General features: G+C 36.7%; 1 protein-coding gene across 1 annotated transcript in view; it reads right to left on the reverse strand.

Annotated features, from left to right (window-relative positions):
- Positions 1-27,163, reverse strand: part of LOC112050504 (voltage-dependent T-type calcium channel subunit alpha-1G) — a 201,441-nt gene that overhangs the window by 32,719 nt on the left and 141,559 nt on the right. The window contains exon 4 of the mRNA XM_052884135.1: positions 1,033-1,142. Within this exon, the coding sequence (XP_052740095.1) occupies positions 1,033-1,142 (110 nt within the window). The remainder of the gene's footprint in view (positions 1-1,032; positions 1,143-27,163) is intronic.

Consider the following 27,163-nt stretch of genomic DNA (forward strand, 5'->3'; position numbering starts at 1 on the left):
AAATTTGGAATGGAAATAAATCTCTGGATTAACACATAGGCCGGAAAAATCCATGATTCCCAAGGGATTTGTGAAAAACTAAATTTCACGCGGACGAAGTTGAGGGCGTCCGCTAGTAATAACTAAATTGCCGTACACTTCCCCAGCATATGCCAGTTATACTTGTAAGCACACAACAGACTGATAAACAGTAATGCATAAAATATTACTGAGATTAGAAAAAAGTATCACTTTTTATTTCACTCTATTGAACAGACAGACAGAGGATACTCGGTTCCATTTTTGAATATTGAGTATATTCAAAAAATAGAACTGAGTATCTTTGCATAGACTATACTTTGAGTAGGTATTCCATTGTCAGTGCGCTATAGCCTTTCACAAAAGGATGCTTGACAATCCTAACAATACAAAAAACTGAGTACCCTCGATACGGCAAACATTATAATGTTTGCAATACGCCGGAAAGTGGATGAGAATTCACAACGCATTTATTATTGTTGTTTTGAAACAGTAGGCCTGAAGTCATAAGGCACGATTCTCTTTCTACAAACGTTAACGCTTCGAAAACTAAAAAATATATATGGGAATGAGAGATACGATCGAGAACTTGATCACGTGACCTGTTGATGACGAATGTCATGCCCTTTATGCCTGTCATTCATAAAATGTTGAGCATTTTTCTGACATAAAAACTCTTTGCCAAGATTTAAAAAAGTACCGTTCGTTATTAGATGGATGATAAAGGTTTTAGATTACATTACGGCACATGTGCATTTTTCTTTACATTACGGCACATGTGCGTAATGAGATACATTACGATATTGACTTTACGAGCAAATATGTTATAAATTATTTTAACGCTATAATTACTGTAAGGGAGAGACCACACGGTGTCGCTGCGGCGTCTCGCATACAAATATCAATGATATGCCGCACGGTGCCGTACTCCGCGTGTGTACAGCGAAGCGGCAAAACATCTCCGGCGCCGCACCGCACCGTGTGGCCTCACCGCACCGTTCGGCCTTGCGTTACCTGTAATATCTTGCACCTGTTGGTAACGCACTGGTCGTCGACGCAGGGCTGGTACATCCCGAGGGTCACGCAGTTGAGTAAGATCACCAGCATCGAGATCCTCTCGAACCATGTGAGTTATTATTAAGGAAATTAACAATGTCAGATATTTTTTTTTATTGAGAAATAATACAATAAGAAACTTAAGCTAACTTAAACATATGCTAATTTGTGATAACATATGTGATTTTTGTATACTTAATACAAGAATACAAATTACAAATATTAGATTTAAGTCACGTGACAATTTTTTTTGTATTCCTGACAGCAAACAATTTCATTTGATATCCATATCATGGGGGTGGATTTCAAACAGCCCGTCAACCATATTGGGGAGGCCGCCATATTGTATTTGTAATGACGTTTCTCAGCTAGTCATGTATTGTCATCAGAACTGAGAGCGTGTGCAAAATTTCATCCTAATCGAAAACCGAGAAGTGGCTCAAATTAAGATTCCAAGATTATAATATATTTATTATATAATTTTCTTACATACATAGTTACAAGTGAAGCTAATATAAAGCGTGTAATAATTAGGTAAATTTAAATTATTTAATCATACTAATATCATTAGTAAAATACAAATATGTAGTTAAAGAGTTTGTATTTATATGAATTTCTGAGTTATATTCACCGAAGTTGGTACTAACTATTGATTTTTTGACTGTTTAAAAATATACAATGAGGTTAAATAGGAATAAACGTTTACCCAGATTTAACACGGAAAAAGTCGCGGGCATTCGCTAGTGAAGATAATCTTCACCTAAATATAAAAAAAAATATTTTCTTACGGAACGTCAAGGCCAAATATATATTTTTTTATGAATTTGTCAAGGACGGCTCAATGGGTCGTCGTGAAAATGAGAAAAGTAAAATAATTCTATAAGATCACAAAATAGGTCACTATTTTCACCTCTGGCAACACTATAAGTATACCAGAACAATAACAACAAAACAAATCAAATATCCCAATAGATAAACCGAATGAAGAGAAAACTTAATAATAAAACTTCTCAAAGAGGAAAACAAAATCAGCATAAAGCAGTCTTCCCTTTCATAATGCGTGCAAAACTTTATATGAACTAGTTATATTTTCTTCGAAAGAATAATCTTTTATCTCGAAAGGCTTCGTGGTTCTCGACTTTTATGACCTCTACTATGTAAATAATTACTTATAGCTCAAGATTCTTATTTAGATTAAGTATGGATTTCTCCATTTTCATTATTGGCACCGAAGACTTTACACTTTAGATCCTCACTGATCATTTATTTCATTATAAGTCCATGGACAAAATTAACGTGTGAAATAATGAACCAACGTGAATAACGCTTAGAAGGCTGTTACTATATCAGAAAATAACTCTGAGCGCTATGCCTTCATTTCTGAGCGTGAGTAGTGACTGATTGTTTGAATGGTACACCGAGTTACATAATAACCCTGCTGATATTGTTTGTTTTATAGCTGACATTTAAAAATCACCGACAAAACTTGTACGTAAGAGTACCTACATCCAGTATGTAGTTATGATCATGTCTGTTTTCGATGTTACGCAAGTTTTAATTATGAACGCGAAGCAATTAAAATTGTAGAGGGAATTTAAATGGTTTTCAATTAATCCCCTCGGATTATTGGTTATTGATTAACTGCTTTTCATATTCATAATTTTATCGTAACTCCGATTCAACTATCGATATTATTTCAAATATACTTTCTGGTTTTATACACATAACTAGGCATTATTATGAGCCTATTTTTTGTCTGGCCAGCCATGCACATAGTTCACATTCCTGTGGGAACACGGAGATAAAATATAGTCGATACTTGCTGATAATATAATTTTCGATTGGTGAAAGATTTTTCAAATCATTTCACTTTTCAGAGCTTATTCAAACAAACAATCAAAGTTTTCCTCTTCATTACAACGTAGGTAATTTTAAATGAAATATGAGTGACTAGCTGACGCCGCGTGGTTCCCGTTCCCGTAGGAATACAGGGATATTAAATAGCCTATAGCCTTCCTCAATAAATGGGCTATCTAACACTGAAAGAATTTTTCAAATCGGACCAGTAGTTCCACAGATTAGCGCGTCCAATCAAACAAACAAACAAACTCTTTAGCTTATTAATATTAGTATAGATATTTCGTTTTCCGAACACCTAACATGGTTATTTGGTTATTTTAACAAAATGACGTTGCTCCATTAAAGGTTTTAAGAAATATACACCTATCTCTATAAAAAATCATCAAAAATTATCAAAATATACCAATCTTTGTACAAATATAACCCGTAGGTATATATGAAAAATAAATTACTAGAATTGGTCATTTAAATATAATAAATAGATAAACGAATAAGCGAACAAATCTATATTATGTGATCCTGGAACAGGCTTTCAAGTTGTCAGATTTGATCTACAGTTAAGGTAAATTATGTATGCGAACTAATTGGAGTACTAGTCCAGTAATTAATTAGGATATGACAATCGATATAATTAATCTAGACACAATGGGGTAGTTGACTCATATCAAATTTAATATAAACAATATTAATTTCGCATAGTACGCGGAATAAAGGTCCGAAATATATCGATATTAAATTAAAAGTTAAGAATTTCTTATAAAACTTAATTTAAAAATCATGTATTTTTTAATTTTTTTCGAAACACCAAAAACGCCTCCCATTTTGTGATGTTACAGTGTTACTTGATGTACTAAACGTCACACTAATTATTAATTAATATGTCAAACGCTCCGTTTGTAAAGGATTTGTTAACGTGACGTCATTAAACAGTTGAAATATAGACCATCATAGCCGACAGCCCCTCAACCCCTCTCATTCTGAGAAGAGACTCGAGCTCAGCAGTGAGCCGAATATGGGTTGATAATGATGATGGCCGACAGGAGTTTTGGTTCGCATTGCTAAAAAATATTTAAAAATCAAAATTTAAAAGAATATGATTTTATTAATCCAGTAGAACAATAATGAACCATTTATGACCATTAAAAAAAAGTGTCAACTAGCCTATTGCGAGAGATAAGTCAACAAAGGCAAGGTAGGAGTTATTTGTTGACTAGGCGTCTTTCAGATGATAAAGTGAACCGAATATGTTTCACCTTGCGAACTTTATTGATGACCAGCAGACGCCACACGGTTTTAACATTGTGGGTAACATATTTCTCGATACAAGGAGAGACCCCTGACACTGTATTGGAACTTTTAAATAGGCTGATAATTTTTATAATAATGTTATAGTCGTACTGTCTAAGTTCATAAATTGAATTTAGCTGGTGGGAGGCTTCGGCCGTGGATAGTTACCACCCACCCTACCGGTATAGACGTACCACCAAGCGATTTAGTGGGTACAGATCTTCATCCTACTCCTAACAAGTTAGCCCACTTTTATATTAGATTGCATCATCACTTTCTATCAGGTGAGATTGCAGTCAAGGGATAACTTGTAAAAGAATAAAATAAAAATAATAATAAATCATCATCAACATTAACAATCCATATTCGGCTTACGAGTGTCCTCTCAGAATGAGAGAGGTTGGGTTAATAGTCCACCACGCCTGCCCAATGCCGATTGGCAGACCTCACACACGTAGAGAATTAGGAAAATTCTCAGGTATGCAAGTTTCCTCACGATGTTTTTGCTTAACCATTTGAAGCACGTGATATTTAATTTCTTAGAAATACATATGACTGGAGTTGAAGGTGCATGTCCTGGACCGGATTCGAACCTACGCCCATCCACTGGGCTATCACGGCTTACCATAAATAAACAAATAGTCGAAATGGAATTTCAAACTAATTATCGAATACATCTGGTAATTTGAAATTCAGAATAGCATAGAGAGTTCATGAGTGATTTAGCAAGTATTACCGGAGCTCGAATTATAATGCTAATACTGCTAGTTAACTAAAATTTCGAATGCAGACTGTTTCGTTTGTAGGTATCGTTTAGTGGCGTGCACATATTTTTAACAAGGGTAGGCAATATACGTGCAAATTGGAAAAATATTTTTCTACTGGGATTGGAAAATTAATTTTCAGGTCGTAATGGGCCATAAAGAGCCGTGATAGCCCAGTGGAGGTACCGGGGCATGCACCTCCAACATTTCAGTGATGTGCATTTTAAGAAATAAGAAATTAAATATCACGTGTCTCTAACGGTAAAGAAAAAGCATAGTGAGGAAACCTGCATACCAGTAAATTTTCTTAATTCTTTGCGTGTGTGAAGTCTGTCAATCCGCAATGGGACAGCGTGGTGGACTATTAGCCTAACCCCTCTCATTCAGAGAGGAGACTCGAGCTCAGCAGTGAGTCGAATATGGGTTGATAATGATGATGATGTATGTTTCACATCATAATAATAAAGTAGTGTTGATAAGTAATGGATACTACGATCCGTAGCCAAAAAACTTGCTACTGCAACTACGATAAATATAAGTGTATAAAATACTAGCTGACGCCGCGTGGTTACTCCCGCGTGGTTCCCGTTCCTGTAGGAATATGGGGATAATATATATCCTATAGCCTTCCTTGATAAATGGGTTATCTAACACTGAAAGAATTTTTCAAATAGGACCAGTAGTTCCTAAGATTAGCGCGTTCAATCCAACAAACAAGCAAACAAACTCTTCAGCTTTATAATATTAGTATAGATTTAAAGTACACGATTAATTATTTTTGATTCATGAATAATAGTAGTCATGTGGTACTTTGTGTCTTCTAAACAGTACTCATTAATATAAAAGGAAGTTTTTTAATTAAAATAATTAAAGCGAACAATGGTCTCAGTCATTTTGTTCTCATACTGGCACACTCTATTGTACGCGTTCTAGTGCTTGAACATGCGCTCATTAACGGAATGCGGCTTAATTAGGATTTCATGTTGTGAATAGTGTTACAATTTTCAATTACTCCGTTGTACAGGGATTATTCGTCATCGTCAGCGTGAATAATGGGTCACTGTGCAATACTCGTCTGTCATAATAATATTTGAGGCTGAATATACAAAGAGAAATAAGAAAAACTTGTTTATTTGGTGAGCAATTTAACATTTTCTCGTATATCAATGGTAGGAATACATCTTAATTAGGATTTCATGTTGTGAATAGTGTTACAATTTTCAATTACTCCGTTGTACAGGGATTATTCGTCATCGTCAGCGTGAATAATGCGTCACTGTGCAATACACGTCTGTCATGTGAATTTGAGGCTGAATATACGAAGAGAAATAAGAAAAACTTGTTTATTTGGTGAGCAATTTAATATTTTCTCTTATTAGAATGGCATGAAAATGCCTTTATTAGGATTTCATGTTGTGAATAGTGTTACAATTTTCAATTACTCCGTTGTACAGGGATTATTCGTCATCGTCAGCGTGAATAATGCGTCACTGTGCAATACACGTCTGTCATAATAATATTTGAGGCTGAATATACGAAGAGAAATAAGAAAAACTTGTTTATTTGGTGAGCAATTTAATATTTTCTCTTATTAGAATGGCATGAAAATGCCTTTATTAGGATTTCATGTTGTGAATAGTGTTACAATTTTCAATTACTCCGTTTTAGATCATACAACATCGTCAGAATAATTATGCTTCACTAGCTGTTTGAGCTTCAATAGATGAAAAATAAGAAAAAGTTGTTTATTTAGTCAGAAGTCTAACAATTTCTGCACCTTAATTAGGATTTGATGTTGTGAATAGTGTTACAATTTTCAATTACTCTGCTGTAGAGGGATTATTCGTCATCGTCAGCATGATAATGTGTCACTGATGAGTGCAATATTTGTCTGACATTATAACGTTTGAGCTTTAATAGATTAAAAATAAGAAAAACTGATCTGTAATATCAATATTTGTCCCTCAATAGACGAAGAGAAATAAAGAAAAGTTGTTTAATTTGTAAGAAATTTAACATTTTCTAGTATGTGAATGGTAGGAAAACATCTTAATTATTATTACATGTTGTGAATAGGTTAGGCTTCATCATCGTATAGGATAAAGTAATTTATCATTCATCGAACTTAACTAATACGTCACTGTGCAAGTTATTTGGTAAAAAAGTCAACATTTTATAGTATACGTAACATGAAAGTTAGAAATGTGGTATGCGCCACTATTAATGAATAAGCAAACAGGCATATTTCTCTATCACTTTACCCACTTTAAAAAAAAAGTGTAAAAGCTACCTAAATGTTTAACAGAAAGTTTTTAGAAGTTATAATTATTCCAAAAAAAATAGCATCAGAAGTAAACGAATAATTTTAAACTATAAAACAACCGAATAACAAAACTATTATGCCCGCAAAATTACTAATAAAACATTGTTTAATACTTATCACTACAATAAGATACTTGTTAAATATCTCCTTTGATCAAAACACGATAATAACTGTTCCTGAAAGTTATCATCAAATAGTCGTCAGTGTTCACAACACTTCACAACTAAGGTAGTTATCGTCGCCGGCTAATAACCTACAACCCTCAAAGTTGCAAACATCGACAAGCTAATCCTATGAAGTAGTGAAACTTCGCCCAACTTGTACCAGATAAGAAACACTCGCAGATGAAGACAGATTAGTTGGTAACATTATAGATAACTGTGTGGTCTAATATTTGAAAACATTCACAAAACATTCTTGATGTTGATTAAAACATGTGCGTATTGGTGATTTTAACAAAGTACTGGTTTTGTGCTTGTAGTATATAGACTGTAGAAAGCAGTCATAGAGTAATCAGTAAACGAGTCCATGGATGCAGTCCATACCAACGAGATGATAGAATTCCAAGATGGCTGCCGGGCGTATCACGTGATAACGTAGCCATGATAACGTCCGCAGGATAGACAAATATCATTTGAGTATGCCCTGTAAAAGGATAAGAAAGATAAACACCGAGCGAAGCCAGGATACGCAACAACGACCTCCACAGACCCTTAGAGATGCCATTCCAACCAACTAGGGGTTGAGGCCTTAATTACCACTCTCAAGTTTAACGCTAATTGCAATCCCGGCCCACAATGCTTTCCAGGCAATACAAACACAAGCTGCACAGCGTCTTCGCCGGTGAAGACGAGATCCCCGATATCTAACGTCACCCGGTCGTGTGTTTTCTAGTTCACGATCCTGGGGGCGTACGGACTGATTCACTGAATTTCAGATTTCAGACACCATTTCTGAATGGTCCTCTAAGCCCGAGTCTCACAGGCGACACCTTTAGAGAGTCGTTCCGTCCTGTGTCTTTCTTTCCGCCTTCGGGTCTCATCAGGCGACGCTTCTACGTACGCCCATATCCCCCGGTGTCGCCGTAGAGGTCTCGAATGGAGCCATCGCTACTTGCTCAGACAAGAAAAAATAAAGAAGTCAGGTAGTTTAAGTGAACCAGTGAGCAAAACATTATAGTGCTCATCTTAATATACTATGTATAAAAGCCAAAGGTCACTCATCATGTGATCGCTTGACGCACAAAGATGAAATTTGGCAAGGAGGTAGATTATAGTTAGTTGTTGTCCGCAAATAACGAATCTTGCGACGGAGACGGATTAGAAGAGTTTTAAGGGCCGACGAGGTCGCGGGTATCCGCTAGTTTCTTATAAGAACAAAACTAGTTCCCGTTACCGGAATACAAGGATAAAAGATCTTTCCACTGGTGAACAAGACATTTAGGTGAGAAAGCGTAACAAACAAAGATAGCAAAGTCACAGTCGTCTTTATAAATAATCTAAGTATTGCTTTAGATTGGTCACATAGTAAGAGTCCTTAGAAAAGCTTTTACAATGTTATTGTAACCTTTTCGAGACAAAAATGTGTGTTAAATCACTTGGCCCGTATAAAAAATAGGTAGCTTGCACCCGCGCCGATAGTCCTTCGAGTTTATTGCCTATTACGTCACAAGGGATGAAAAACATCCCGCAAAATTTATTTTCCCCGAGCAAACAATAATTCCGGCTACGCAGAGAACAAACAACTCGATATTATCTACCGTAATTACCGTCTTTCCGAAGATCGATCGGGTGGAAAAATATAATGAAAATGGAGGCCGAATTGTCGTCAAGTTTAGGATTATAGCAACAATGGCTTAATGGTACGGGGCTCGGATTTCTATCGGATGTTTGGGGAGATTTGATTGGTCGATGGGTGAAATACTCGGGTTTGTAGGGATTTTTATTAATACTTAAATTTGTTATACTTATAAAAATGGATGTACCATCGCCTTTTACGAGTAGAGTAATACTTCTAAAGGCCGACAAAGAAGTTCTGGTGAAGAAATTTTTCAAATCAGTCCAGAGCGTAGTAAACAAAAAAAAAACAAACACTCTATCAAATCGTTCCTTTTTATAATATAAGTATAGATAAAAGTTAAATACAAGTTATAGTATATGTTATATATATTATTAACGATCTGCCCCTGTAGCCAAGTGGCACGTCGATTCTCATTCTACGATCGCAAACGCTTCGAAAACTAGAAAAATGTATGGGAATGACATTTGCTATCGACAGGTGACGTGGTCAAGATCTGTCATTCCCATACATTTTTCTAGTTTTCGAAGCGTTTGCGATCGTAGAAAGAGAATTGACGTGCACTTGGCTACAGGGTTGATCTACTTAAATATAGTACATCTAAGCTTGATTCCAGCGTTGAATAATTATTTTTTATTCGAAAAATAGTATTGATTTCGATGTTCAGCGATAGAAAAAGATGACACACTTGAAGCTTCAAGTCATTATTAACTATTCACTTTACATTATATAGTATAGTTATACTACATACTAATATTATATTATATAGTATAGTTAGTAAATTATTATTATTATATAATTACTATAGTAACTATACTAGATATTAATGTAAGTAAAATTAGAACATTATTAGAAAACGATAAATTAGTATTTATTTTCACTTATAAAAGAGAAAATAATATAAATCAATTCCTTACAAACTTTTCTCATAAATTATAAACAATACCTACTTTCAAACTTCTTTGTGAAATCGTTGTTCTTGTTAGGGTTTTTATACAAAAGAGTAGCCCTTTTGTTTTAAAGGGATTCCTTTATAATTTATAATGTTACTTTTGTATTTCCCGTATAAAATGCAACTTTCATTGCTATTCCATTGTTTAGTTTAGTAAAATACTTTGTGTATTTTTGTTCTTGCTGGTAAAATTACAGGCAGACAGGCTGGTAATAGATTAGAGAGGAGGATTAGGTATAACGCTCGTGTCGTATTCTTTATAACATGGACGATCTTTAAGTCAATTCCGTAGTATAATCAGATCAGCAGATAAAGTGTGGCTCTTATGAGCTATGCCTTAACACAGCTTTACTTGCACTTGTATTTACCATGACTGTTCTGTGTACTATGTTATAGGCTTATGTCTACTAGTATTACCAAATTTCACTAGGCAGAGAGAACAACACGAGCGTTGAAAGGGAGTGTTAGTTAACTGTCAAGGATATCCTTAACCCTACTCCCGAAGGTTACAAGTCCAGGGAGTTCTATGTTCGGAGTTCTTCTCTCTGTCTCTCTATGGACCCGGCATCCGTACGTTGAATCTATGGAATACTAAGATATTCTTCTTCTTCTTCTTCTTTCTGGGTCGTTTCCGCACTTAGCCATGTAATTGGCCGTTATACGTAAGTTCTGCGGTGTCTGACAGCTCTGGATACACTCATCTTAGCTCAGCTGGCCGCCCAGGTCGCCAACAGCCTCATGAAGTGTCGCTGAGGAACCAATGTAGGTTGCTCGTTGTTCTGCTTGAATTATTCAATTGCAAGGTATTCGTCTCATACAGAATTAAAATGTCTACTTTTTACTTTTAATAATAGTCAGGAAAGATATAAAATCCGTCGTCAAGTCAACTGCTTCAATTTAAATTAATACATCATTTTGTTGTTTACTTCATAATTTAAATTCAAAAGGTCTTTTGTTTATCGCACAATCCCCTTCTGTTTATAATCAATTTATGTTAGTAAGTTGAACCTTTTTACAAAACTTCAACTTGGGATTTTCCTTTGCCCGGATTTCGACCTTGATAACCGTAATCTTGATTCAGGATAAGGTAACGTGCAAGGCTCACGATCTCATTTTAAAAGTACTTCCACTTTAGTCTTATTATGCTGTAACCATTTATAAAACAGCGCTGATGGTCCAGTGTAATTTGCTTTTAAATCGAATTGAATGTTGAAACACATACGTGGATTACAAAGTATTCATGTAGTTAAGAAAATTGTCAGTTTAATTCAAATACATTCTAATGTTAACAGTATTTGCTTTGAAGGAAAATATGGTTTGTTATTTAAAAAAAAACACGGTTAAAACCGAGATCGTGCAGTTACTCGTGAGTACATCACGATCAATAAAAATTTTTGTTTTATTCTTTACAAGTTAGCCCTTGACTACAATCTCACCTGATGGTAAGTGATGATGCAATCTAAGATGGAATCAGGCTAACTTGTTAGGTGGAGGATGAAATCCACACCCCTTTCGGTTTCTACACGACGTTGTACCGGAACGCTAAATCGCTTGGCGGTACGTCTTTGTCGGTAGGGTGGTAACAAGCCACGGTCAAAGCCCACCAGACAGACCTGGTCCATTAAGAAAACCTCAATCGGTTAAGCCGGGGATCGAACCTGCGAAAAGGATCTCCGTCTTGTAAGTCCACTGCGCATACCACTGCGCCATGGAGGCCGTCAGTTATGGACCTTTCAATTCATAAGTTTAACCAATGAGTTCAAATACATTTTATTTAGTCGAGGTTACTACACAATGGATGAGTTCCTTAGCGATAAAGACGCTTGGAGGCCTTTTGATCAGCTTCTACCTTCACATAAGAAGTAAAACTAAAAGAAAGGAGATGGTCCATTTCAGGTCAACTCTTGTACCCCGTACCTATCATTAAAATTTTAAATACAAGGATTTTATTAAAATCTAAATAAGTGAATAAATCTTACTAAATAAAAAGAAATAAATTAAAACCCAAGTTTTTGAGTTATAACAAGATGGCGCCCTTAAAGCAACTATGACATGACAATTGAAAGCAAACGTCAAATCGACTAATGCATTGAAAACGTCATCAATCCGCCATTGTGACTCGTAGTAGTGTTGCATTTCTTGGGAGAGAATGAATATTATTTCGAAAGAATTAAAGTAAATTTGTAGAATCGTATTATCAAAAATAGTTTAAAAAAATATTTCCTTTTATTTCCGCCACAATGGCCGATCCTTTAATGATGTTAACAATTGTAAATTATTGCAATATTATATGATTTTTTTTTTCAAAAGAGGTCAAAACCCTGAATATTTTTTTTTCCTACTGACTACCTGTACCTACCTGAATACTTTTAAATATTTTATATTTTTTAATCATATTTTAAACAATCTTACGCATTTTCAGCTAGGTGTAACTTCTAATGTCTAAATTGACCGGATTATAGTTACAATTTTACTACTAAATAGTTAAGCACGCTATCATTTTAACTTAACATCAGATGAGATGCTAACTTGTCATATTAAAAAACCATATAAAATTTTAAAAGCATCTTGGCAACAAATGCTTTTTCGCGAATATTTCAACATATTTTACATCATTCTTTTCCCTAACGTGTTCCTGAGAAACTACTACTATCTAATTTAAAATTCACTCCCACTTTAAAAGCAAGTTAAGCTGTTAAAATAAACAAGCTACTAGTGTTTATAAATGGGACTGGAGTTATGCTCGTTTTCCTCAGCACAAGAATGTTTTCTTGTTAAATGCAGCTACCTATTTGATGATATGCCATTTGTTTTAAAAAGTAAATCAAATGGTTCTTTAAATTTTTGTATATTTGTTAAGGGCATTCTTATACTATTAATCTATAATAGCTGCTTTATAATACCTACGTACATAATAAACGGCTTGACAGTCGATAAAACTGATCGTGTGTTGGTCGCGATGTGCGGTGACATTATTCCGATGGCGACCAACACGATCGGACGTCAAACCGTTACGCGCTACAGGCATGTGAGAATACCTACTTGATCGTCAGTGGCTGACATTACAAAGACATCTGTGAATATTTAGAAGCTACCGCAAATAAGAGCAAGACTTTTCAAACGGCAAAAGATAACGACTCCCCTCGTTAATATTTCATTCAATATAAGCGTTCTGACATCCTTAAACGAAACCTTTTGAAATGAAATATTACAGATAAAATACCAATAAGTAATTTTGTTTCTAACCTCTTAAGTCTCGGTACATACTTATTTCACATTTACATATTGAATTCGGTTCGTTATCTTATTAACATCGAGTAGAGTATGTAGTCCTGGAGTTAGAGATCTGGGTTCCAGTTTGAGTTATACGTTTTTATTTTGTCCGAGAAATTCACATTAGTTAGGAGTTGTGAGTTTGGGAGTTGTAGTGTGTTGTTTAATTGTATTTATAAGTCTCGAAATTCCCACGGCCGGACAATAGTTCAGAATTCACAACGAAAGATCATTAGCTACCCGCCCTTTGAACTATAATTGTCGTGCCCTAAGCCTTTACGATTAATTGGAAAGAAATGAGAAAAATACATGGCATTGTTTCCCGAATCCCGAAATAGAACTGAGTAGTGGGTCTATGTTCGAATTCCACCTTGCCTTGTTACTACCCCCACTATCAAACATCAGAGGCTTAGATCCAAATATCACCGCCGGGCCTTCTCACAAACGGGTCTAACCTGGCGGAGGCACATTGCATTCATTTCCTCGGTCTACTATCTTTTAGGCCCACATTCTTCGGCTCACGACAGTCAGAATACCACAGCAAGGAGGCTAGACCTCGGAACTGTTTCTCCACACCCTGCCGGTGCCCTATACTAAAGGGCACCGACTATCCTTCTCTCTAATTTTTTTTTATTTTTTATTCTTTACAAGTTTGCCCTTGAATACAATCTCACCTGATTGTAGGTGATGATGCAGTCTAAGATGGAAGCGGGCTAACTTGTTAGGAGGAGGATGAAAATCCACACTCCTTTCGGTTTCTACACGACATCGTACCGGAACGCTAAATCGCTTGGCGGTACGTCTTTGTCGGTAGGGTGGTAACTAGCCACGGCTGAAGCCTCCCACCAGCCAGACCTGTACCAATTAAGAAAACCTCAATTGGCCCAGCCGGGGATCGAACCCAGGACCTCCGTCTTGTAAATTCACCGCGCATACCACTGCGCCGCGGAGGCCGTCAAAACCCATTCCGTCATACCCATTATCATTTAACGGGCTTTTGAAAAATTGTGACCGACTATCCTTGTCTTATACCCATTATAATCATTATTGGGCTGTACAAAATAAGCTGATAATGATTATGTTTTCATCTTTGTACACTTCTTTACTTGCTACACACAACTTTAAAAATAACTGTTATTTAGAAAAATATTTACTTTAATCTACAAGACCACGTTTTCAAATATCTTTTAGGACCTGCGAATTTAAAAGCATTGTGAATTTACATAGTTCATAGTGAATTTAATTTATTATATTTTGAATTTGTATTGTATTGTATGTGTATATACTTTTCCTTGTTTTCCTATTCTGTTTCTTATTTGTCTTGTTTTATCTTTTACCTTGGTAATATAATGTAAATGTATGTTTTATGCTCTGTTATATTCTCACACAATTTACCTTACAAGTTATATTTTCACTAGAGAAGAAAGTTATTTTCACTTTGTTAGCTTTATGGTTGTTTTTATTTTTTGTTAGGTTATAGGTATATTAGGGCCATAACTTTGAGCTATCATAAATTACATGTATACTAATATATAGGAGTAAAGTTTGTGAGGTTGTAAGATAATATTTGGATCTTGTGAACTGACTTTCAAAATTATTTTATCAATTCGCGGACGCCCGCGACTTCGTCCGTGTGGAATTTAGTTTTTCACAAATCCCTCGGGAACCATGGATTTCCGTGAAGCAAAATGTAACTTATGTGTTAAAAATTAGAGAAAAATCTATTTCCATTCCAAATTTCAGCCAAATCGCTGTAGTAGTAGCGACGTTAAAGAGTAACAAACATCCAAACATACATCCAAACATCCATACAAACTTTCGCGTTCATAATATTAGTAGAATAGAACGTGTAGCTACGTTATGTGTGAGTGGCATAGCTTCATCATCATCATCATCATTATCGATCCAATTTCGGCTCACTGCTGAGCACGAGTCTCCTCACAATGAGACGGGTTAGGCCAATAGTCCAATAGGGTAGGACTATGCTGGCCCAATGCGGTTTGGTAGACTCCACATACGCAGAGAATTAAGAAAATTCTCAGGTATGCAGGTTTCCTCACGATGTTTTTTCTTCACCGTTAGAGTTTCATACATGATATTGAATTTCTTAGAATGCACACGACTGAATAGTTAGGAGGTGTATGCATGTTAATCTACGCTAATATTATAAAGCTGAAGAGTTTGTTTGTTTGAACGCGCTAATCTCAAGAACAACTGGTCCAATTTGAAAAATTCTTTTAGTTTTAGATAGCCCATTTCTCGAAGGAAGGAATGCTATATATATAGCATTCCTTCCTTCGAGAAATGGGCTATCGATCCGCAGTGGATAGTCCCGTGATAGTAACGTTTGTACACGTCTGTAATGATATGGGTGTAGCCGATGACGTTTTAGTATTCGATGTGCTGAACTTTTTGGGATTCCCGTAGCTGCTTCTATGGCACGCACTGAGGTAGTTGAATCAATGTTTATTTCATTGAGAACTTCTTCATCGCATTCCGATCTAGGTCTTCCAGCGTTTCTTCTAGCTGACGGCAAACGACCCTCCGAAAACGCTTGATGCACATTCATAAATACCCGATAATCTGGATATCTTTGAGCGTTTGGGTACCTTTCTCGATACAATCTGCTAGCAGCGTTAGCATTGCACCGACATTCTCCATAAATGAGATGCATGTTAGCGTATTCCATCGGCGTGTATGGTTGCGGCATGATAACGCTAAACAGTCCAAAATACACCAAAAGTCCAATTCACAAAACACAGGCACAGTCCAAAATAATGCCAGGTCAGTTCAGTTTGCAGATCACTTAAGTCCAGTCCAAAATGCAAAGCCAAAAGTCGTTAGTACGAGAGCCACGTCAATTGAATACGGAAAGTTGCGCAGTAAACAAAGGAGCAGAGCGTACTGACTTGCTGGGAACAGGATTTTCTTTACCTGCATCATTGTCATTCAACAAAGAACATCTGTCTATCCCTCTCTAACGTATACTTATCGCTATCTTTCTCTCTCTCTCTCTCTCTTATTTTTAAATGTTATCGTTCGTTCCATTAAAATTCTAGGAAATTGCAACGTATGACTCACATCATTTTGTGCATAAAGTAAAAGTGATTTCTAGGAGCAAAAACATTTTAGAAATTTAGTTCTTGTTTACAAATGGTACGCATATTTTTTTTTTGCGACTAGTTATCTTAGGGTATTATACTATTTTGAAATCTTGATTAGTTGCGTCAACTTTGAAAATAACTTGCCATAGCGGTGTTCATACTTTTTTTTGCAAGACCATGAGTCAAAGTAGACTGAAAGTAAAAATCTTTAAAAATTTGAGGGAAAAAAAATATTTTGATATTTTTTTGTGTAAAAACTGCGGGCATTGTGGTGTTTTTAAGAGTTGTGGTGAATAGTAGTACTACTTAGGTTCCGATACAAAAAAAATCTTAAGCATATTTAAGAAATTGTAGCTGCGGTAGTTCAAAATATCATACAAGGTGTAAATTTTCAAAGAATTTTAAAATTTATTTTGTAACTAAAAAAAAAATTTAGGTATATTTTTTTTATTATTTTTCCTTAAGTGCTCATGAGCAGGTCAATCTTTTGGCGCCCGCTTATCGTTGAATTTTGGGACACGTTGTATATGTATTATCCCTGTATTCTGAATTTCACCACGCGGGTGAAACCACGCGGCGGCACCTAGTATTTTTTAAATCAATTTGTTAGCGGACGAAGTCGCAGGCTTCTGCTATTATGAAATAATAATTAAATAGATTTCGAGATGAGAAGTTGCCTTGTAAACTTGAACAATCGGAATAAGACCGGGCAGATGCGAAACAAAGGATCGACTGGCGGAGTTAGAACAAGCTTTTGTGATCCACGCCCAGACGGATGTACAATGCAAAAGATTGTTTATTGAAACAGGAGAGATTACCAACAATTAATATTTGGAATGGATTTAATATCAGACAATGTTGATCCAGTCAGGTCCAATTTCGAGAAAGAGGTGAACCGCCGAATCCAACTCGACTGGGCTGCATTCGGGAAACTTCGCGACATTTTTTCGTCCGAAATTCATCAGAGCCTGAAGACAAAAGTCTTCGAACAGTGCGTGTTGCTAGTGATGACCTATGGTTCCGAGACTTGGTCGCTAACTATGGGCCTCATAAGAAAGCTTATAGTCACACAGCGTGCGATGGAACGAGCTATGTTAGGAGTATCTCTGCGTGATCGAATCAGAAATGAGAAGAACCAAAGTCATTGACGTAGCTCAACGAGTTGCGAAGCTGAAGTGGGCGGGGCACATAGTTCGAAGAGCCGATGGACGTTGGGGTCCCAAAGTGCTGGAATGGCGACCCCGCACTAGAAAGCGCAGTGTTGGTCGCATTGACGAATTACCAGGTGGACGGATGGCATCAACCGAGTCGCAGGGATTCGCTGGATGCAGGTGGCTCAGTATCGTGATGTTTGGACAGTGGACGTCCATCGGCTGATATGATGATGATTATGAGTGTTGAAATGTTACTAACGATGTGTGTAATATAATAATAAAAAAAAATCAAAGCCAGAAAGTTAAACATAGCATACATTTTAACAGCTTAACAGTCCACGTACTAGAGTGGGAATGTCCAGGTGTGTTTTTGCAAAAACTAAATTTAGTAAGGGTTTATACGAATACATATGTGTTGTAATAGTACATTATGATATAAGTGTGGTAAGTTGAAAATTACAGCCGAGGCCTTATTGCAGCTGGAGCCTTGGCGAGAGCCATAAGTAAGGAAGCAGAGGCTGTAATTATCAAAGCGCACGTATGTCATACGACGTTTTTATCACATTTGCGAAGAAACACACTGAACACACTTTCTGAAAATTAATTTGCATCTTTGCCTGTTTTCCGGTGACATTTTGATACTCTTGTCATTTTTGCACAGATAACAAAGTGCGCACATCAGCGTTTGTTTTTAAATCAATCAAATCAAATCAAAAATCAAAAATCATTTATTTCAAGTAGGCTCAGTTTACAAGCACTTTTGACACGTCAGTTGACTATTTGTAAAGATTCTACCACCGGTTCGGAAGGCAGGTTCTGCTGAGAAGATACCGGCAAGAACCTCAACAGTTGCTCTTTTGAAAAAGTCATACAGTATTATAATTTACAATTAATAACAATTACTGTTTACATTTCTTATAGTTTTACTTTCTGTGTGAAGGTGGAAGCTGATCCAACGGCCTCCAAGCATCTTTATCATTAAGGAACTCATCAATGTTGTAGTACCCTCGACTAAGTAAATGTTTTTTAACACATTGCTTAAAGCTATGCATTGGCAGGTCCATCACAGTCTTGGGGATCTTATTATAGAAGAGTACACCCAAACCTACAAAAGATTTTTTTACTCTTTGGAGACGATATGCAGAAATAACTAACTTATGCCCGTGTCTAGTAAGACGTGGGTTTAAATCTCCTTTTCGTTTGTACAAATTAATATTTTGTCTTACATATACTATACTGTTATATATGTTTTTTTAGACAAATGCACCAAAAACAAACAGTATTACTAATAAAGTAAATTAATATCTTTGATACATAATAAATGGTTGACATTTATTGTCAAAATTATTAAAATTAAAGAATTTTTACCGCGATTTTTAACATTTCACCACTACAAAGCCACATTATTTGTGCGTGTAATTTTTTTTTATTTCCGTATTTAACCGATTTCCAAAAAGGAGGAGGTTCTACGTTCGGCTCTAGGTATGTTTTTTCACTGTAACGCTAAAAATGCGGGATAGTTTTGTTATAATTTGATTTTTGCACATAATATTCTACCTTTAAGCACCCATTAACACGTATGAGCCAATTCCAGTGGAAGTCGCAGGAAAGGCATCAGGAAACCTGCTATAAGAGCTCCGCGGTTGAGATGATTTACGAGTTTTTGTGTGACAGATGTGTACGGACGCAATATTTCCATTTTCCCCGAGCCATTTTTCTTCTTTTACTTCAAAAACAAAACACTTAACTTTCTTTCAATATAATGTCCCATGATTTTTTTTTCATAATATTAATTACTAGCTGACGCTGCGCGGTTTCACCCGCGTGGTTTGCGTTCCCATAAGAATAGGGGGATAATTTATAGCCTATAGCCTTCCTCGATAAATGGGCTATCTAACACTGAAAGATTTTTTCAAATCAGACCAGTAGTTCCTGAGATTAGCGCGAAACAAACTAACAAACTCTTCAGCTTTATATATTAGTATAGAGTATAGATAAATGGAGATCCTAGCTAAGAATACAATAAGACACTTAAGCTAACTTAACGAAATAACAATACAAATCATGCCCATGTGGAACATTCGGTGACAATAAAAGGCTGCATTTCTGTTTGTTTGCTACGATTTCACGCCTAAACCACTGAACCGATCTAAAAAAAAATTTCACCTTTAGCTACAAAGCTACATTATCAGCAAATGACGTAAGCTTAATTTCAGTCCTGTATTGCAACGGAAACTGATACTACGCGGGCTTAAAAACTTATCATACAGTGCAGGATGGACTAAAATACGAATACTCATTCAACTTAAACACTTATAATTTGATGTCATTTAGAAATCGATTTTACAAGTACCTACACCTTACTTAAGAATACTATCTAAAATTCTTCGCCAAATCAGGGAATATATTGTTGAATATTTTATGAACCTTTAGCAACGAGTACCTACATAATAAAACACCTAGGCCGAGCTCAAAGAAAGATAAAAGGGTGCGTAGTTATTTTTTCACGGCTCGAAAAGGTCCGGAGGTGGCCGGTGGATTTCACAGCTCATTAGATGGAGGAGAGTAAATAAAACTGGGCCGACGCACTTGTCTATTTTTTATTTTCCCCGGTATACTGTTTGACACAAAAATAAAACCTTCACCCCTTCTCAAGTATGCAGTAGTTTACAAGTGAGTTTTTTTATTTTTGTATTAATTCTTTTTTTTTTATTCTCTATAAGTTAGCCCTTGACTACAATCACACCTGATAGTAAGTGATGATGCAGTCTAAGATGGCAGCGGGCTAACTTGTTAGGAGGAGGATGAAAATCCACACCCCTATCGGTTTCTACACGACACCGTACCGGAACGCTAAATCGCTTGGCGATACGTCTTTGTCGGTAGGGTGGTAACTAGCCGCGGGCGATGCCTCCCACCAGCCAGACCTGCACCAATTAAGAAATCCTCAATCGGCCCAGCCGGGGATCGCACCCAGGACCTCCGTCTTTTAAATCCACCGCGCACACCACTGCGCTACAAATATTCTATTATAGATTTATCAGATAATCTATACTAATCTATATATACAGGGTCGTAATCATCATCATTATCCGCCGATGGACGTCCTCTGTTGGACATAGGCCTCTTGCATATACTTCCAAACAAAACGATCATCGATCCAGCGGCTCCCTGCAACCCGCTTGATGTCTTTGTTCCACCTAGTGGGGGTCGACTGCGCTTTCCGGGGTCTCTTTCCAGCACTTTAGGACCCCAATGTCTATCGGCTCTTCGAACTATATGGCCTGCCCATTGCCACTTCAACTTCGCAACTCGCGGATCTCTTCATTTCTGAATCGATCACGCAGAGACATCCCAAACATAGCTCGCTCGTTCGCCCGCTGAGTGACTCTGAGCCTTCTAATAAGCCCATAGTTAGTGACCAAGTCTCGGATCCGTAGGTCATTACTGGCAACACGCACTGTTCGAAGACTACCTAATCTCTCGGAAACGGAAACTACGGGGGTGAAACTGCGGGACGTTAGCTATTTTTATATAAAATCGTCAACCGTTCAGTTTCAATTTGGCAACGACTTCCCAGTGTTTTCAATACGATTGAGAGACCGCGACGTAAACTTCCCACCGAATGAGCCGGGTTTTGAAATAGCGACCAATTCCATCAATATTTCGATATTCGTTAATTGAGCATTACATAAGGTTTTGTTATTGCGTGCTGCACGCTTATGTCGTAGTTGTAATCACGAAGCAGTGCAGCGCCGTGCATAAGATTCTTAATAGGGTAGGCACTATAAGTACAAACTATACATAAATACAGGTAGGTAGTGCTGTTTTATATTTTATTATTATATTTATTATTCATACTATAAAGAGATAAAGTTTGTGATATTGTAGGGGTTATCTCTGAATCTACTCAACCTATATTGATTCATCAATTTTTAATCAAAGACAAGACAGATATTTATAAGTGTCATAGATTATATTTTAACCCCGTACTTTCATGGAAACGGGAACTACACAGGTAAAACCGTGAAGAATTCGCTAGTAAAGAAATTAATGTACTGGCAATTTTAGTACTGGTTTTAGCCGCGGGACTTCTTTCGTGGCGCGGAATCTATAGCTTGGCAAGTTCGTTGATTGACATCCCCATGATATGCGGGCGACGGGGGGAAATACTGCGCGGGTGTGAAATCTTGCGTGCGAGGGTGCATCAGATGAATTTTTCATTCATCGCTACACGCCCCTCGGGAGTGTTACGATCGAATTTGCCAAGCTACAGTAAGCGCGCGTGGCATGTTTATTGAACACCGATCGAGACATTCTCTCCGTACAATTTATGGTCTCCGTAAAATTGAAAAATTTCTCGCAGTACCCCACGCTCGTCTTCAGCAGTCAAGTCACAGGCAAAATCGATTTACTTGTTGGCGTTTAGGTCACCAACGGACAGGAAAACTCTTTAACTATTATTTATGTGTTTCATCACGTAGAAGTGTATAAAGTAAGAGAAATCTTTGTTCAAGAAAATGGAAGAAACTGTCTTTTGAACTGAATCGTAAACTGCACATTTAATGACATTATTTAGACATTAGAGCTGTGATAACCCAGTGGATATGACCTCTGCTTCCGATTCCGGAGGGTGTGGGTTCGAATCCAAAATCAAAAATCAAAATCAAAAATCATTTATTTCAAGTAGGCTCAGTTTACAAGCACTTTTGACACGTCAGTTGACTATTTGTAAAGATTCTACCACCGGTTCGGAAGGCAGGTTCTGCTGAGATGATACCGGCAAGAAACTCAACAGTTGCTGTTTTGAAAAAGTCATACAGTATTATAATTTACAATTGATAACAATTACAATTTCTTATAGTTTTATTTCCTGTGTGAAGGTGGAAGCAGATCCAATGGCCTCCAAGCGCTTTAATCTTTAAGGAACTCATCAATGTTGTAGTAACCTCGACTAAGTAAATGTTTTTTAACACATTGCTTAAAGCTATGCATTGGCAGGTCCATCACAGTCTTGGGGATCTTGTTATAGAAGAGTACACCCAAGAGGACGTTACGTTTGGAGACGTTAAGCAGAAATAACTAACTTATGCCCGTGTCCAGTAAGACGTGGGTTTAAATCTCCTTTTTGTTTGTACAAATTAATATTTTGTCTTACATAGACTATACTGTTATATATATATTGACAGGCTACTGTTAGTATACCTATTTCTTTAAACTTTTGACGAAGGGACTCTCGTGATTTTAATTGATATATTGCTCGAATTGCTCTTTTTTTAAGTACAAATATAGATTGTATATCGGCAGCCTTGCCCCACAATAAAATACCGTAAGACATTACGCTGTGAAAGTACGCAAAATAAACGAGCTTAGCTGTATCAACATCAGTGAACTGTCTTATTTTTCTCACTGCAAATGCCGCTGAGCTAAGTTTGTCTATTTCCCTACACAATATGTCGTTGGTCGCGTGTTACTACTACTGATATCAAAAGTAATAAAAGGAGTAAACAAAACTTCCCAAACGTTAGGCGTAAAAACGTTCCACATAAAATCTTTCCCATTCCTCGTTCACGATTTATATGACATCACTATGTGCCATAAAAATGCCATTTAATATACTGCGCTATAATTTATTATTAGCAAATATTTTAAGCAGCGTTATGCGCTATTAAATGCCATTTAGAACTCCAATGGCGCTATAACGTATTTATTGGCAAATGGTATGTCCAGAATTTAGTAGTAATTAAACTATGAACGTGATTTAAAATTGTTACTGGACCCATTCAAACAGTAAACACAAAGTAATCTTTTTTTTATTATTCTTTACAAGTTAGCCTTTGACTACAATCTCACCTGATGGTAACTGGTGATGCGATGGATTAAGATGGAAGCGGGCTAACTTGTTCGAAAGAGCCCGCTTCCATCTTAATGGATTAAGATGGAAACGGGCTAACTTGTTAGGAGGAGCATGAAAATTCACACCCCTTTCGGTTTCTACACATCGCACCGGAACACTAAATCGCTTAGCGGTACGTCTATGCCAGTAGGGTGGTATACCGTATATAGTACAAACGGCTGGATGGTTTTTGTTATATGAGGTGTCAGTACTAGGCTATTTCTGTTTGCTCGATTCCAACGCTGAATGTGGATCTAGACGTCCAAAAAACGTCCTTTATCCTGACGACGACATAACGAACGACACTGCTTCCCAGGCAATACACGCACAAGCTACACAGCGTCTTCGTCTGCGATGACGAGGTCCCCGATATCTGACGTCACCCGAACGTGGGGCGATCTCGGGGTCGCCCAGACTGATACAATCAGGCTAAAACATTCTTCCCGAACGCTAGAGGGCCGAGTTCCGAGTCTCAGAGGAGACGCCTCTAGAGAATCTTTTCGCCCATCTACTTTGCTTCTGCCTTAGGACCCCATCAGGCGATGCTTCTGTGCTCGCCCAAACTCCTCGGTGACGCCGCTGAGGTCCCATTATGCACAAAAAGACTGTTGTTTGTGGCAGAGATTGTCAGCAGGCTAATTCACTCAATCTTTGACGTCTGCTAGTTGACATATACGAAATTCAGATTCTATGTAACGAATGTCATCCGGTGCTTACTGGTGGATATCATACAATATGTAGATGACATTTCTAATTTGATTTATTCTTTATTTTAATAGGTAATTATTAGAGACCAAAATAGTTAAAAGACCAGCAATTTAAATTGTCATGGAGACCTACCTCTTTGGTGCAATTGGTAATGCTGTGGTTTTAAACAGAGGAGAAACAGTAACAGGGTTGCGTTTTACCCTTTGCGTACGGAACCTTCAAAATAACTATACTTGTAAACTTGGGAGACTGGGCAGCGCATTGTACGACGAGTTCTTACCACGTCATGAAGTGTAGTTTCTAGTTTCTTCTCGCCACAGCATCGCAGTTTGGATCGTGCCGCGTTGCAAGAACCAGCTCATGACTAATGGTATGGGTTCGAAACTAGTCGGGCATACTCCGACGTTGTATCACGTAAGTTTTAGCCGTGTTTCATCAATTAATAACATTCACGATAGATTAAATTCTAAAAAGTGTATCTTTGTTATATGCGATGATATTCAATTTAATATGAGATGGGGTTTGTTTATGTTCTGTCAAATTGGAATTGCCATGAAAAGAAAACGCAAAAATCCCTTTTAGAGCTTGCTCTATAAATATCAAAGAACGCATTGCGTTTAATGTGGCAACATTTTCACTGCAAAACTTTGGAGTATGCAGTTTTTCACACTCGACTGTTGAGGCGCTAAATGCGAAATGAAATTTTCAGTCAAACGATGTGGAAGTACGTACGTGGGTAAATTTAATATAGTGGAATATTTTTAATGGTAATAATACACAGCTTTTATAATGAACAACAAATTAATTTTGCGAGTTTCCGCGTAAAACATTCTCAACCGCTCTTAAAGTGTGGCATTTTATGTGATGGCGATATAGAACAAGCCAGATTTAATAAAGGCTAAAAATATGTGAGCCCATGCTACTATTCATCTTCATCGTCATATCAGCTGATGGACGTCCACTGCAGGACATAGGCCTTTTGTAGGGACTTCCAAACATCACAATACTGAGCCACCTGCATCCAGCGAATGCTACTATTACTGCTACTCTATGTAAATACTGTAAAAGTCATCTCAAATAAGAATCATTGTATTTCAATAACAGATTTGATCGTTTATTCAAACAGTAGGTATTTTGTGTTCACAAAATTAAAATCGCTAAAATTAATTATGTACTTCGCTACTAGTAGATTCGATAGACTATAATATACCGAAAAATGACACGTAAAATTGTAATCATTTTGTATATTAGTTCACAATATATCGACAAATAACAATATCGCGAGAGATTATAAACTAACGTATTCTACAATTTAACGGCGAAACCACAGACAACTCTCACACTCCATATGGACAAATTAAAGAGAATTTGTCCACAAGGAGAAGCTAAGATCGTTCACCACCTCAGTTTTACGATATTTTTTGTAGACTTATGATTGGTTTATTGTCTATTTTCTTGTTTGTAACAGAAAAAAGTAATAAAAAAATAATACAGCTTCAAATGTTATTACACTGAACATTTTGCCCTAAAAAAATGCATTTTTCTTCAAGAAACATACTTTTATTAAGCCAATTATTTAACCAGATCCTTATTTATACATCACATTATCATCTTTACATACTTTTATACGGGGCATACCTGGGTTCCCTGGGCCGACGTTGTATGGGCCGGTGGACATTCCTCTTTAACGCATAGGTTCAGCAGAATTTAAATGCTTTTCCTTGTTTGAAAGAAACATGTATTCAACGTGAAACTCTTTCTGAAATCGCTTTGGAGAGCATCAAAGGACTGCGAGTGTGAGGTAGTGCATATTTTCCATTTAAAAGTTGTCGAATGAACGCAGTATTTCACACGTTTCAATTTCGTTTTATGTCAACTGGCTTTTTTTTCATTCTACGTGAATAGTATAGATTATAGATGAATGTTAAGTAAATCTAATTCATATTTAATGATTGTATTGGATTTGATGAATGGATGTCTGTTACGTAGTACCCAAAAATGCTTAATTAAGTTATATGAAATTGCACGATGAATTTATTGACGTGACAACGTCTTATAATTCGATGAAGCCAGCTGCACGCTCGAAAAAAGATGACGTCATGCATCGTTCCCTCGCTCTAGGGTTGCCAACTTTTTTACAAGAAATAAAGTATATTCTGGTCTATGGAGATTATTAAACAGTATTATAGAAAAACGAACATTTTCTCTTGAAAAATGCAACCATTCCATCAGTATTTACTGATGACGTTGTCACGTTCAACTATCGTCAGACCGACTTTACAGATTTTTTTGAAATATCCCCACGATTTAAAAAAATATTAGTAAAATCGAAAAGTTCTGTTTTACTATATCTTTTAACATAACCTATGTACTAGTACATACTCTTATTCACGGTGAAATTATCAAAGAAATCAAACTTTTCTATAAAAATTGCATATGCCGAAAGTTTAAATTTATCGGTTCTTTCTTTGGTTTGGATTCATGTTTGAGTCAGATTCCTGTTTGACTTTTTGGCCACTCCAATTCAAAAAAGATTTAAAACCGGTTGAGCGGTTATGGATTTTTAGTGAGAACAACGAACGAAAAAACGTCACTCAAATAAAAGAATGAAAAGTATAAAGTTTAAAAATGAATTTTATTAAAGAGAGACGTACAAGCAACCTCATAATAAATCACAAGTACTTCATATACCGAATGTACATGTATAATGCAATGGCAACACCAGTCAGATGTACGGAAATCGCGGCGAGCGCGCGGCCGGGCGCCGGAAGTGACATCAGCTGACATAACATAAACAAACACATTAAAATGGTTTCAAAGTCATTGGCATGCAGTAATCATGAAGCGAGTCTATTTATACGCACGTGTTTTACATAAAGCTGCGTTGTGGATATCCAGTATCCACAACGTATATCTTCTGTCTATGATTCGTATAGCAAAAATGTGGCCATTCGATGGAACACATTTAAGG

The sequence above is a fragment of the Bicyclus anynana genome, chromosome 11, assembly GCF_947172395.1.
Source record: "Bicyclus anynana chromosome 11, ilBicAnyn1.1, whole genome shotgun sequence".
Classification (NCBI taxonomy): domain Eukaryota; kingdom Metazoa; phylum Arthropoda; class Insecta; order Lepidoptera; family Nymphalidae; genus Bicyclus; species Bicyclus anynana.